We start from the raw sequence: 12,979 nt of genomic DNA on the forward strand, positions 1-12,979 counted from the left end.
ATATTAATTTAACCCCGTAAAAAAGTTCCTCGAATTAAAAGGTATCTAGACGATTTAATAGCCTACTTATTTACCCGATCTAAACCCTATTAAATAGGTATAGAAGGCCCTTAAGCTTAAAATATATAAAATAAAGCCTTAATTTTAATACCTTAAAAAAAATATAGTACACGAAGCGTATACGAAAAGAAATAATTAAGAGGGTATGGGCTATACTAAATCCGGAGATAATACTCCGGTTATTACGTTTTATCCCTCGTCGTATAGCTACTATACGGCGCGTAAAAAACTAATATAATTACTATTAAAATATATACGATTACGATTAAAATAAACCTGAATATAACCGATTTATAACTAATTTAACTGCGCTATTATTATTTAAAAATAGTGATAAAAGTGTTGGAAATCGGCTACAGGTGGTGCGTGCGCAGACTTTAGCGAGGTGATTTTTACCTACGACAACGATGATCGATCTCAACTTTTTATAACCCAGTTTCTGCAACAAAGAAGGATCGAGAAATTAAATGCGAAAAATACTCAAGCTACAACACTATTCTTGTCTATTGCCATGTCCTACTTCCCTTCTGCGCTTGAACGGCGCAATGAATTCTATATTAACTCACGCCTCCTCGATAAGTACAAATATGTTGGCAAGCCACTGTAAGTGTATCAACCCGGGCTCAAGTCACTTCTGCAATGACAGCATTTCCGAAATCCAACCGGTGATAACTTGATTATCCGTGTATTCTACTGCATCATAATGCTACTGGTAGAGAGATGGTGTTGCCGGGTGACAACTCACTAAACGCCATACGCCCCAAATGCCATTGCTTGGTGGTCTCCTCCTCGGAGCAGACAGAAACAACAACGCGCCACCCAGCTTCCATCAACAAGTTATACGCGGTATCAATCGTACGAAGTGCCAAGCGCACAAACAAGTCAGCTTCGCTCAGAAGAACGCGCATTCCACTCATCAGTTCAGTCGCTGCTGAACTCAAGGCCGAGACCCGGCAGCGAAATCTGTTCTCCCATGGCGCTTCCGAACACGTCGTAGTAGTGCCATCCTCCTTTATCGCAGAGGACAAAAGCACCCTGACCATCGTCCAAGTCGATCACGTCAGCATCGGCCATGGCAGTATCCTCATTTGGTGCCGAGTCGTTGGACTGATCCTGGCGGGATGGTCCAGCCGAGCCTTGATCGATTTCCCACCACGGCGTGCGTACTTCGGCCTCTTGCTCTGGTTCAGAGCTTAAATCAAAGTGAACGTGTTTTTGTGTCGACGACCTGTGCCCATTTGCCAAGGCCGAAGCGTTCGATGCGTCCTTGCTCTTTGCGTTGGTCACTGGAGGAGATTCCCGGCGCTCTCCATGCATTCTCCCAGCAGCTGCCTCGCCGAACAAGGACCTCCGCATAACAGCTATAAACTCCCCTTTACTTGCTGCGGCCTCAAACGATTCCTTGAATTCTGGGGCTGTGAACTTCCAGACACAAGCTTGTCGATGCTTTGCGGGTATGCGATAGTGCTGAGTTGTCCATTCTGAATTGCAAACAGCCAGGCCCTCGACGGTTACAATAAGGCTTCCACTCTCGCCCTCGGAGAAACTAATGTTGGGCATATATAGATTCAGCAGTCCCTGGGCGATTGATCGATGCTCGTAAGCCAGAACGCCAACTGGGAGCTCTGAGATGTCCGAGGAGAATTGTTCACTTGTGTGACCTAATTTGCGTACCACATCCGTTAGAAGTGAGCCTAGAAGCTTGTCAATTTTTTTGGTGTGTTTAGCCCATGACAAAAGTGCTTTGTGCTTGTACTTCTTCTCGGGGTGTTTGCGGACTGTCGCAGCAAACCTGACGACGATGCCCAGAAATTCGTGGGCCGCTTGCCAGTCTGCTCTGAGATGGCCACAGTACTTTGTCGTTTTGGCATGCGGTAGTGTCTGTATAAATTCACCAAGAACATGCCATAAAGCAATAATGGGGTCCACTGATCCAATAGCGATTCGTTCCAGTATTTGTGTTGTACTTTGGGCACAGCCGTGGTTTATGTCGGAGCTTGCTTTCGCAACGTAGCCACCGATGGGCAAGATGTATGTCCTCCGCTCGTCTGGGCGGAAGTGGAACTCTGGAATATCGGCTGGTGGTTCGTACGAAGTGTACGACGTGTCCGAAGATACACTGACGTCGTCTTCTTCTTCTTCAACTGGGTTGACGCCTGACCCGCCGCTCCTATCTGAATCATCCTCGCCATTCTTCCCGCTATCATCTTCTGCGTCGTTGCCGAGGCCCCGGTCGATGTCGAAGAGGCCACCAGCAGGCATGTTGATTATCAAAGAAGCAACCGAGGGGTCCGATGCCATCATATCAAGAGGTTCCGGAGGGTGGTTGACATTGAGCTTCTTGCCGGAGTGTGGCTCAATAAGTTGAACCCACTGATCGAGGCGCATCAATGGCTTTTGGTGGCGGGTTAAGGGTGCCGAATATGTCACGGGAGGGCCCGAATCGACAACGCAGTCTCCAAATGCAAGGCCATTGGTCAGCCTCCCCCAAGATCTCGTCATCATGCCCATTATCTCCTTGTTGGTCGGAGGCATTGTGTCGGGGAACCCAACATTCAACACGGAATAGTCGTAGGATGGCTTGTCCACCATGCCTCGGCTGAGAATCCACGTCATGACTGCCCAGGAACGGGGACGTGTAGTGTCTTGCAAGTAGTTGTGAATTTGCCGACGCAGTACGATCTCTATGTTGCAACAGATCTCGCAGACTTTGCTGATAAAACCCGTGGCCACGGTGATCTCAAAAGCTTGAACTTCTTCTGGTGCCAGATTTTGGTGGACAGCCAACCATCGCCAAAGCTCCGAGGTGAGTTCAAACTCGACGTCCACGATGCCTCCTCCTTTGCGTGGATCCACCATAGGATCTTTGCAAACAGGGCAACATGGCATCCAGACGGTCAGGTAACAGCCAGCTGAAGATGCGACACGGTCTTTCCAGAGATGGTCGGGAAAGTAGTTGTTGTCATATAGCGATAACAAATTCTCACGGGTCGTCTCTGCCACATCGCTGAAGTTATTCGGCAAATGCTCCCATCCAGATTCTGCGCCCTGGGTACTGGACATGTCAGTGTGGCTGTTTGGCAGCTTGCCACGCAGAAAGCCAACATAGCGAGACTCAGTAGGCCTTGAGTTATGAAGTCGTCCGACGACTTCGATGCTGTTTTTATAGGTTTGCCGTCCGGACTCCAAGCAAGTGTTGCAGACCCAATAGCTATTGTCTTCGTCGGGATCCAGCGGCCACTTCAATTCGCTGCAATAGAAGCGCTTGCCAGGTTCGATATGGTTCTTGACAGCGCCATTCTCGTCCATCACCTGCTCTGAGAGAAAATCTTCACATGGGAGGAAGAGGTGTCGCAGGTTGGCCTTGCAAACCTCGCAGTGAAGCTTGGTGATGTTGCACATCTTCTGGAAAGAACGATATTCTTCGCTCCTGCTGTGGAAGCGCGTCTTGCGCCTGATCTGTTAAGAAGCAAGTCACATCAGCAATGCTTACTTACGGAAGCGACCAGCAGGCCCATGGGACGAACTTCCCAGCAACAAAATTTAGGCACTCACTGCTTGGTGTCTGTATGCTGCTAGGTACTCGTGGTAACCACTGCAAATGCGGGATTCCAGGGCTGGATTCGATAGTTGTATCAGAATATCAGAAGCTGGGTGACGTTTGGATGCAGGATTATCTTTTATTCAGGTTGGCCTCAGGGGATGGAGTGAAGGGTAGGTGAGGCCTGCAAAAATGGTGTGGTGGGTAGGCCTTGGTTGCTCTGCGGAGAAGCAGGCAGAGGAGGAAGGCATTTCATTTCTATAACTGGTAAAATGGCAAGATGTGTGGTAATGCAGGAAATCGCGAATGTGTCGGACGTCGACTGTCATCACGGTCTCCTACCATGCAGACTCCTCTGCCAACGATCGATCGTGCTGGTTGTGTGGTGATCAATCGCCGATAATGGCCAGGCTTCAGCTACTTCAAGATGGCTCAAAAAGGACCCTATGTTGGTAAAGCAGCTGTTTCCAAGCCATATCAAGATAGCGAGCCCGCTGTGAGGATTCGAGTTCACTGGTAAGCCCTTCAAGAAGCTGGTACAGACAGCCCAAGAACGTGAACCCACCGTGATATTCATTTTGAGAGGCCACTGAGCTCGCGTGTCCCGACTTCATCTATCTTCTGTGTCAAGTAATCTTGAAAAATTTTCCTGTTGTTTGGTCGTGGGATGTTGTTGAAAGTCCATCGTGCCCCGACTCACCAATGGGCCGGGACGCGCTTCGATTTGAAAGGAGACGCGACGCGTCTATGTCTGGGACTTTACTTCCAAATGGACCATCCAGCGTTCTATTCATATATGTTTGGTCCAGAAGTTATATTGCTGCGCAGAATGTCGTTGTATCTTGGTATCATACTTCTTTGTCGAGGTTGCTATCATGCTCGACTTCACGACGCATTTCGTAGTGTACAAGGGGATAGATCCTAAAGCCACAAAATAGATGTTTTATACAGATAATTCACGTCTAAACTTATCTGCCTGCTTTATGCATACTATTCTCAAGTACATATACGCTTGTGGTATCTTATAAAGGCCCAATCAGATAGAATAGGGGCTGAGCCATTGCATACTGCTCAACACATGCAAAGTGAAATTGTACGATAAACCATTTAAAGAAACCCATTGGAACTCATTACACTATAGTTAAGTACACATAGTAAAGGATTACAGCCAAGGCTGAAAATGGAACTCATTGCCATGGCCGTTGGCGATAGACACCAGTGCCGTCTCTCTGATCAGATCCTTGACCTTCGACTGCAAGCATCTTACTGTGTAAACACAGAAGAAGAAACACAGCGAATCCCGTAGAGAAAATCAAAAGTCGGTTTTCATTCCTACTTAGGTGAAGGGTCCCAAGTTACTCCCAAGAGCTACTTGATATACGATGCTTTGCTTTGCTTATCTCATCTCATCATGGACAGCATCCAGAATCCCATAACCACTCAAGCAGTCGCAATAAGCTCTTCCCCGAACACTTCTAAGTAGTAAGGGCCGCTTGCCAAGACTGGTCGAAATTCATACTTCAAAAAAGGGTTCTGCATAATTGGTGATTGGATGCCCATTGGTGACGGTGTGACGGCGGATGACGGATGGTCCAACCACCTGTATACAAGCAGGCATTTGCGTTACCTTGGCTGGGAGCAATGAGGTACAATGATGAATACTTTCTCTTTCAAGGTGAAGTGTTATATTCAATGTTATCTACGATACAATCATTTAAAAAAAGGAGGTAAAAGATCAGCTTGATGAGAAAGACTAGGATCGGACTGAGCTGAATATTGGACTGTACAGTGGCGTCATCATCAAGGACGCGGCTCAGCTGAGCTAGCAGGGGTCCGTTAGCAGCTGGAAAGCCCTCCCCCATCAATGGGGGGAATGGAGACCAAAGGGTCCACGTAATGGTAAGAGTATCCGCCAAAGCGCGACAACCATCCTGCCTTCATTGAAACAACAGGCAGCACTTCACTCGGCTAAGCCAGATCCAACCTCATCAATCTACTTCTTTCCGCTGTTAACAGAACACAGAACGGCTGTCTTTCTGTGCCCTGAAGCACACTTGTAATTGCACTGGATGCAAAGCCTTGCCTGAAGGTTGCCGACCATCAGCCAATCCCCATCTACTATCGAAGCTTCGAAACAGCTTCAGCCTTACACAGAACAACAAGACCGACACCATGGGGGGTTGGAATGTATGTACAGCCGTCGCATCATTTTCGCAAGACCCTATCTAAAGCTTTCTCTCTCTTTCTCGCAGATATTCCGAATCCTGGGCGACTGCTCCCACCTGCTCTCGAAATGCATCCTCATATTCGCCATCCATCGCAACCGGAGCTCCGAGGGTGTCTCCATGATCACCCAGGTGTTATACGCCGTCGTCTTCTGCTCCAGATATACCGACATCTTCCGTGAGACGTACAAGTGGAATCTGTTCTTCAAGATCTTCTACATACTCTCTTCTTTCTACATCCTCGGCATCATGCGATGGCGATACCCGAGAACCCGAGAGCGCGAGATAGCTTGGAAGCTGGGCGCCGGCGTGCTGGGAGTATCTCTGGTACTGTCGCCCTTCGTCATGATGATCTTTGACGATAAATGGTCCTTTGGCGGAGTAAGACACGTCCCTTTAACCTACCGTGATGCCTGCCATCGCCTACTGACACAGAACCTTCCTGTATAGTGGCTGAACGAATTCTCCCTCATTCTCGAGTCCGTTTGCGTCCTTCCGCAACTGCTGCTACTACGACAAACGACCGTGCCGACAGTAATTGACTCTGGCTACATCCTTGCCCTCGGCTCGTATCGAGCGCTCTACATTGTCAACTGGATATGGCGCGGGTTGGATAAGAACGACCGGTCTCCTAGAGCGACCTCGGTCATCTTTGGCATCATCCAGACGGCTCTCTACGTCGACTTCGCCTGGGTGTACTACACGCGACAGCGCGTGAAGCTTCGAAACGGCGGCGTGGTGGACGCCGACGACTTGCGCCACGGCTGGCTTCTGAACAAAATCTTCGGCAATAAGCGCTTCGCCGAGACGGAATCCTACGACGCAGAGAGTGCGCCTGCTCTTGGTGGCGGCGCGAACGGCCACGGCGGCCAAGACGCTTCCGCGGGGTCTTGGCGGTCTAAATGGGGCACCCGTGGCATCTCCATCAGTGCCGACGACACCTTACCTGAGCATGACGCCTCCAGCCCCAGTCAGGATGGGTTCAACGATGACGAAGTGGATCCGGACGCTAAGATGAAGGATCCAGATGAGCTGGCGCGGGCCCTTGACGATGAAGATGACGATGATGCCGCACCATCCTCCTCGAACAATACCAGCAAGCACAAAACTACCACAAACGATGGTCCCAGCGGGGTCAGTAACGGAAGCGAATGGCGCGATGGCTAAGGGCTGGATGGGGTCTTCATGTACTAAAAACTCGATGAGCCGACGTGTTACGAATACTGTAGATAAGGAGCGAGAGGGTCCGAACAAGTCAAAAGCACCACGGCTACCCCAACTAAGGCGAAACAAACCTGGTCATATGTCTATTACAGCACTTGAAGTACCCATGACCAAGTTGGAAACCTTTAGGAGTCGCCCATCGGAGCAGGATATCTAAGGAGGTAGAGCTTGCTGGGCTGTGGAGATCCGAAGCGCTTGTTACCATTAGCGATCAGTCATTCCATGGAACCGCGGGTCACACTCGTCCTGCCAATGGACTTGTTAGTTACTATTTGGTTACACCCTGTATGATTTTTTTTTCCAAATAAAAGAAAACCATGCTCGAGCGAAGTTTTACGCACTATTGCATACTGAGTACATATATTTGGTTCGATATGATCAGTTGAGGCCTGATCAGGTCTATGTTTCTTAGCATGAGTGCCACCTTTGTTTGTCAAATACGGGTGATATTTTCTTCAGTACAGATGTATACTTAACTATATTCTATAATTCAATGTTCTCTCTGTCTCTCTCTTATGTACGTAGCGGTTCAGCAAGAAGTTGTTCAGTGGCTAATGCAAAAGGTACTTCGTCTCGTCTCGTCTCATCGTCATACTTCGTGACCGGATACTCTCCCCCCTTTATCGTGGTGCATGCACTATGCTCCAGTATGCTCTGATGAGGGCCAGCCCGCCTCCCTGGGTCTCGACCGTGCGGCCACGTTCTCGATCATTGGGGTCCTCCTTGCGTCGTTTTCGCTCGCGCTTCACCCTTGTTGTCGGCGACTGCGACTTCGTAGAGTCTGGTGCGCGGTTCAGGGGCTTCTGGCCCCCCTCGGCCGCGTCTGTCGCCGGTATGTCGATGGGCAGGTCGGGCTTCGGTATCATGACCAAATCACTAGACTGCCTCCACGTGGTGTCGTTGGGTACGCCGTAGTTTCGATAGTCGACACCGGCCGACGCGTGGTCGATCCCATCCGTCTCCAGTGTGGGCCAGGCCCCCTCGTACTCCCTGAGCAGACTGGCGGTCCACCACTGGCCAAACTTGCCGTCGGCGTCGCGGGTACCCAGAGCGGCGTCGGCGTTGTGCTTGATCCAGCTGCCGTAGCTGGCACAAGCCTCGTCGTGCGCCTCCTTGACTGTCTTAAAAGCATGTATATCCACTTGCGCCCCTTTTTGGGGGTGATGGGAGCGGGGAGAGGCGCACAGAAGGTTGCCAGATGATGGAAGTAGATGCCCTTGAACGATTGGCCGTCCTGGCTGCAAGTGCCGCTAGCATCGCACGAGTCCTCCATAACCCCTGCCCGCCCAAGCCCATGCCAGGGTGGGAGAGTATGCGGCCGAGTCAGGGCTGGGTCGTCCACCGGTTTCCCACTCTTCAGGTCGTAGCCAGTCGCTTTGATGACGTTCTGGATGAGACGATGGCCGTCGCTCAAGTATGAGGGCGCCGCAGTGGCCTCCCAAAGCCCTCGCTGGCCCGTCAGGATTACGCCCTGGTTGTAGGAGAAGACCATGTCGTCGCGCTGGTCGCACTTGGTATTGTTGTTGTCGGGGTCCATCTTGCCACTGACGTGGAAGCCGTCGGTGTAGAGTCCCCGGCTGTCCATCATGCCCGAGCCCGCCAGCCACTTGTACCCATCAATGGCAGCTTGCAAGAATGTGGAGTTCCGGTAGCTGGAAATGGGGCGGTCGGAGCTGGATTGAGCAGCGCCTGCTCCGCTCTGTTTCCCTTGGTAAGGGGACGGATTCCTGTCGCCGGGAAAGTGGAGATACATGGAGATAGAACTAGCTATCCAAAGCTCGTTGGTGATGGCGTTCTTGTAGAGCAGCAAGTGAGGGCTCCAATTCATGCCACCGCCGCAATACTCCGTGTCCCAGCCCTTCAAGGCCAGCTCCCAGAACACGCGGGATCTGTGAGAAAAGCCGGGTATCCACCCGTTGCCATGCCAAGTTTGGTTCGAGAGGATTTCCTCGATACTGTCGAGGACTTTGGAGCCACCCAAGAGAGAGCCCTGAGTCTGTAGGTCATAGTGTAGATCCGTGTGCTTGTTGATAAACTTGACCGCTTCAAGCCAGCCGAGCACAACCCACAATATGTCGTCGTAGGCCTCGTTACGGATAGCAAAGTGGTTCTGTCCGAAGTAGTAGGCCACTATATGCGAGAAATACCTCTCCACGAGGTTTTCCTTGAGCTTCCAGTCCTCAACGCCTCCTCCCTCCCTCGAGTTTAATAACGGGAAGGCCTCGGAGAGAGTGCTCAGCGCGCCTGAGACGTGGGTGCCCACGACGGCCCCCGTCCAGTCGATCGAGTCGGGCCACATCCCCAGCCATTGCTCAAAGTAGTCGGACTGCAGGACCCCTATGCTATTGAGCACTTCGGCGAGGACTTCGAGGTCCGGCTCCCCACCGGCTGCTCTGCTCCTCGTCCCCTGTCCAGGAGCGGCAGCAACAACATCGGTTGCAGGTACAAAGTCGCGCAATGCAGAGGCATCACAGCTCTTGTATCCCGAATGAGAGACAATCGAACACCTCTCTCCATGTAGGGGGTCTGTAGCGAACGCACCATGGCCAAGCAAACCCGGCAAGGCTACCAGGGCCAGCCAAAAGTGGACCAGTCTAGCATGAGCCATTTTGACAGGTTCCAATCCAACGCAGCACGAGGTAAAAAGGAGAAGACAGCGAAATTGAGTAGAAGCAAACAAAAAGGAATGAAAGCCAGACGATGCGGAGTCGAGCAGGAGTAACAGAGCCTTATGCCATGGTGGATTGGGATGCCGGGTCCGACGATTGACGACTGCCCAGGATTTTCTAGGCGGCGTAGGCGAAGTAGGCGAGGAGGAGGCGATATGGTCAGGCTACCCCGGTCCAAGAGTTCGAAACATGCAACCCAAGGTAGAAACGACCCAATAAGAATAGGGATGCCAAGCCTCAGATCTCAAACCAGACGGTTTAAAGTACTGTAGGCGGGTGGTTTGCCTCGATGAATCAGACAAGGCAGGAAATATATTACATGAGATGGTGTGACTTGATTTGATGCGGATGATCACTGTGTTTTATTTAAGCCGGCAGCCGGTCGTTGCGCAAGAAGCGATCGGAAATGCAAGAAGCTCACCACCCTCATCAATCAATAAATAAAAGGAAGGTAGGTAGGTATGGTCTTCTCTTGTGTGTCGTGTCATGCACTCCTCGTCGTCTGGGCTATATACCTGCTTCCTACGGAGTACATACCTCCCTCGATGGTACGTACGTAATGCGCTCCTATTCTGGTGCAGCAGCAACCCCCCAGTGGAGTTGTGGTGGATCTTACCTGACCCCCCTCGGCTCCAGTCTTGCGGCTGCCCGTCTGCTGTCAGCCTGCGACGAGCAGGTAACCGTACAGTATGTACCTACAGAAATCCGGGGACGACTAGATCGGACGTACATACAGACAGGCACACACTTGCTATTTCGCCTTCCCCAGGCTAAGCTTTTGCGGGGTAACGGAAACTTATGGCCGGGCGGTATCGGATATGTGCTTCAGGGAGTTCAGTGTCAATCGCCAGCCCGCCTCTATGTGGTAGGTAATCGTATAGGCATAATGAGGTTACATGGATTCAAGTCAGTCAAAGTCACACATGACAGCCATCAAGTTATTTGGCAAAAGCATTCACAATCTGTGTAAGTAGTTTCCTGTAGTTGGTCATTACTAGCAAGAGTCACGCATGTACTTTCAGACCGCCAACAAATGCGAGGTTGTTATGGTATTTGCAAATTAGTTGCGGCCGGTGTTCGTGATATGGTCACCATTGGCAGATGTGTATCTAAGCATGAAGCGCAGCTGCTTCATCGCCCAATCCCCAGGTATATATATGTGTGTTTCATACAGAGGTCGTTCCACTTCGACCTTCCCACCGCCAAAAAGCAAATCCATAAAACTCCTCGTGGCGCTACAGCGGTAGGATGCCGGGTTTACCCTCGACATAACCACTCCGTTTCCCTTATACCGTTGCAACGTCTAGTAACATTTGCTAAATAACACAATTCGAAAGACGAGTGGTATTCACTTCAACAAAGCGTCTTTCGAATTCCCCGAAGAGTTTGGGGCTGATCTCATCGCTGCTCATGCCCTCCACCTCCCAGAGCACGCCCTTCTTGGCATAATGCTCGAGCAGTGGCTCATTCGTCTCCTGGAACTTCTGGAAGCGGGAGCGGTAAACTTCTTCTTTGTCGTCCGGCCTTTGCACGAGACGCTCGCCCGTGACATCGTCGATACCGGGCACCTTGGGTGCATGGAATTCCGTATTGTAGATTCTGCCAGACGGCTCGTGGACCCAGCGACTGGCGATGCGCTGCAGGATAACGTCGAATGGAGTCTTGATTGATACCACCCAGTTGATTGGTACTATGTCATCCAGCTTCTCAGCCTGTGCGGCGTTGCGTGGGAAGCCGTCCAGGAGGAATGAGGCCGTAGGGTTCCTCGGACGCGTGAGCAGACAACGTCGCGGCGGCGTGGGGATTCGCATCGAGGGTCGAGATGAATGGGTCAGCATCTTCGTAGGCCTCGGCAATTCTGCAAGCCGATGACTCGAGGGTCATGATATTGGCGCGACCGCCTGACAGCCACCCTCGCTGCCCCAGCTCGTTGGTGATGAGCCGCAAGATCAGGCTGTCGGACACGAGACCGCCCGACTTCATCGTGTTCTCAACCTTGATGCCGAGCGGAGTCCGGTTCTTGACATTGTGACGCAGGAGATCGCCCGACGAGATGGCGCACAGCTGGGGGAAGCGCGCGAGCAGACGCTCGGACTGTGTGCCCTTTCCTACACCCGGGGCGCCGACAAGGATCACGCGGGCGGCCTTGCGGAGGCGCATAGTACGCGACTGCGGCTGGGAGCAAAAGTCGCAGTCGGTCGGCGTTCGGAGTAGGAGCGAGAGAGGGCGGCAGAGATGCGCCCAGAGGGTGGACAGTCTGCGGTGTTGCGCTCGATGGGGGAGTTGTGTCGAATAAAACTGAAAACCGAAAGGCGAGAAAGCCCCAAGAGCTCGGAGTCGATATTGGCAATGGCGAACTGAAAGGGTTTGTGCAGGTACGTACCCACTTGGTTGGGGAGCGGGGCAGAATAGTACGTCACGCCAAATTAACAAATTGGTGAGAGAGACCCTGGAGATCTGATGCTCTAGGTGGTAGTATGTATTTAGGAAATATCCATGGCGCCGGCTAAAAAGAGAATATAAAAATGGTCCAGCAGTATTTTCCACTTGTGATGCCACGTTAGAGTTGGGAATAGGGACGGGAGAGTGCCAAAGGTCGGAGAGAAGGATAGGAGATGGGGACGGGGACGGGGGAGGTTCTGAGAAAAGGCGTCCAGCGTGGGGCCTCAACGATTAAACGTACAGAGACCAGCACGTCGGTTCCTGCGGGATTGCTTGGGGGATTGCTAGTGGCTTGTCCTTGTGGGGGTTTGTCAGAGCACACTTACTGGACAGAGTCAGGTCCGGTCTGTTTGTAATCCATCAAGTACATGCAGTACAGCAGGCTGACCACCGTATGAATACTGCCTTGAATCTGGTATGGACCTTCTGCTGCAATCAACTACGATCCTCATCTCATTCTGTAAAGTTCCTCCGATTAACGGCCCCCGAGCACCGATAGTCGAGGATCGTGACTTCATCATCTACTTCAACAAGTAAGGAAAAGTAAATATATCACCAAAACGAATACTGTGACCCAGTATGACGTCCGGCGACAACTCGACGTAGTAAACGGAACTGGCGGGACACATGTCAAGCATACCGACATCCATGGGAAGTTACCGAACCCACCCCACGTATAGCACTACCTAATCTGTTATCTCCCTCTCCCCCAACCTTATCTTGATGCTTATTCCGAATGCGTGCATCTCATTACTCGCTCTCTTCGAGGTGAGCTTCATCAGTCCAAATTAACTGGCCTTTTACTGGCCCCGTCCGCC

General features: G+C 51.3%; 4 protein-coding genes across 4 annotated transcripts; 1 reads left to right on the forward strand and 3 right to left on the reverse strand.

Annotated features, from left to right (window-relative positions):
• Nucleotides 1-981: 981 nt before the first annotated feature.
• Nucleotides 982-3,462, reverse strand: PG994_007529 (uncharacterized protein; the record flags this gene model as incomplete). The annotated part of the gene is made up of 1 exon (XM_066858938.1): nt 982-3,462. The coding sequence occupies one exon, from the start codon at nt 3,460-3,462 to the stop codon at nt 982-984; it is 2,481 nt and encodes an 826-aa protein (XP_066715880.1).
• A 2,311-nt stretch (nt 3,463-5,773) lies between these two features.
• PG994_007530 (uncharacterized protein) lies at nt 5,774-6,993 on the forward strand (the record flags this gene model as incomplete). The annotated part of the gene is made up of 3 exons (XM_066858939.1): nt 5,774-5,788; nt 5,854-6,207; nt 6,277-6,993. 3 exons carry the CDS (start codon nt 5,774-5,776, stop codon nt 6,991-6,993), a joined length of 1,086 nt encoding a protein of 361 aa, XP_066715881.1.
• A 677-nt stretch (nt 6,994-7,670) lies between these two features.
• PG994_007531 (glycosyl hydrolase) lies at nt 7,671-9,658 on the reverse strand (the record flags this gene model as incomplete). The annotated part of the gene is made up of 2 exons (XM_066858940.1): nt 7,671-8,200; nt 8,236-9,658. The coding sequence occupies 2 exons, from the start codon at nt 9,656-9,658 to the stop codon at nt 7,671-7,673; spliced, it is 1,953 nt and encodes a 650-aa protein (XP_066715882.1).
• A 1,377-nt stretch (nt 9,659-11,035) lies between these two features.
• On the reverse strand, nt 11,036-11,879 carry PG994_007532 (uncharacterized protein; the record flags this gene model as incomplete). Its single annotated transcript, XM_066858941.1, is given in 2 exon segments — nt 11,036-11,483; nt 11,503-11,879. The coding sequence occupies 2 exon segments, from the start codon at nt 11,877-11,879 to the stop codon at nt 11,036-11,038; spliced, it is 825 nt and encodes a 274-aa protein (XP_066715883.1).
• Nucleotides 11,880-12,979: the final 1,100 nt, after the last annotated feature.

This window comes from Apiospora phragmitis, assembly GCF_038363925.1.
Source record: "Apiospora phragmitis strain CBS 135458 chromosome Unknown utg000007l:1.0-2108841.0:1.0-2111359.0, whole genome shotgun sequence".
Taxonomy (NCBI): Eukaryota; Fungi; Ascomycota; class Sordariomycetes; order Amphisphaeriales; family Apiosporaceae; genus Apiospora; species Apiospora phragmitis.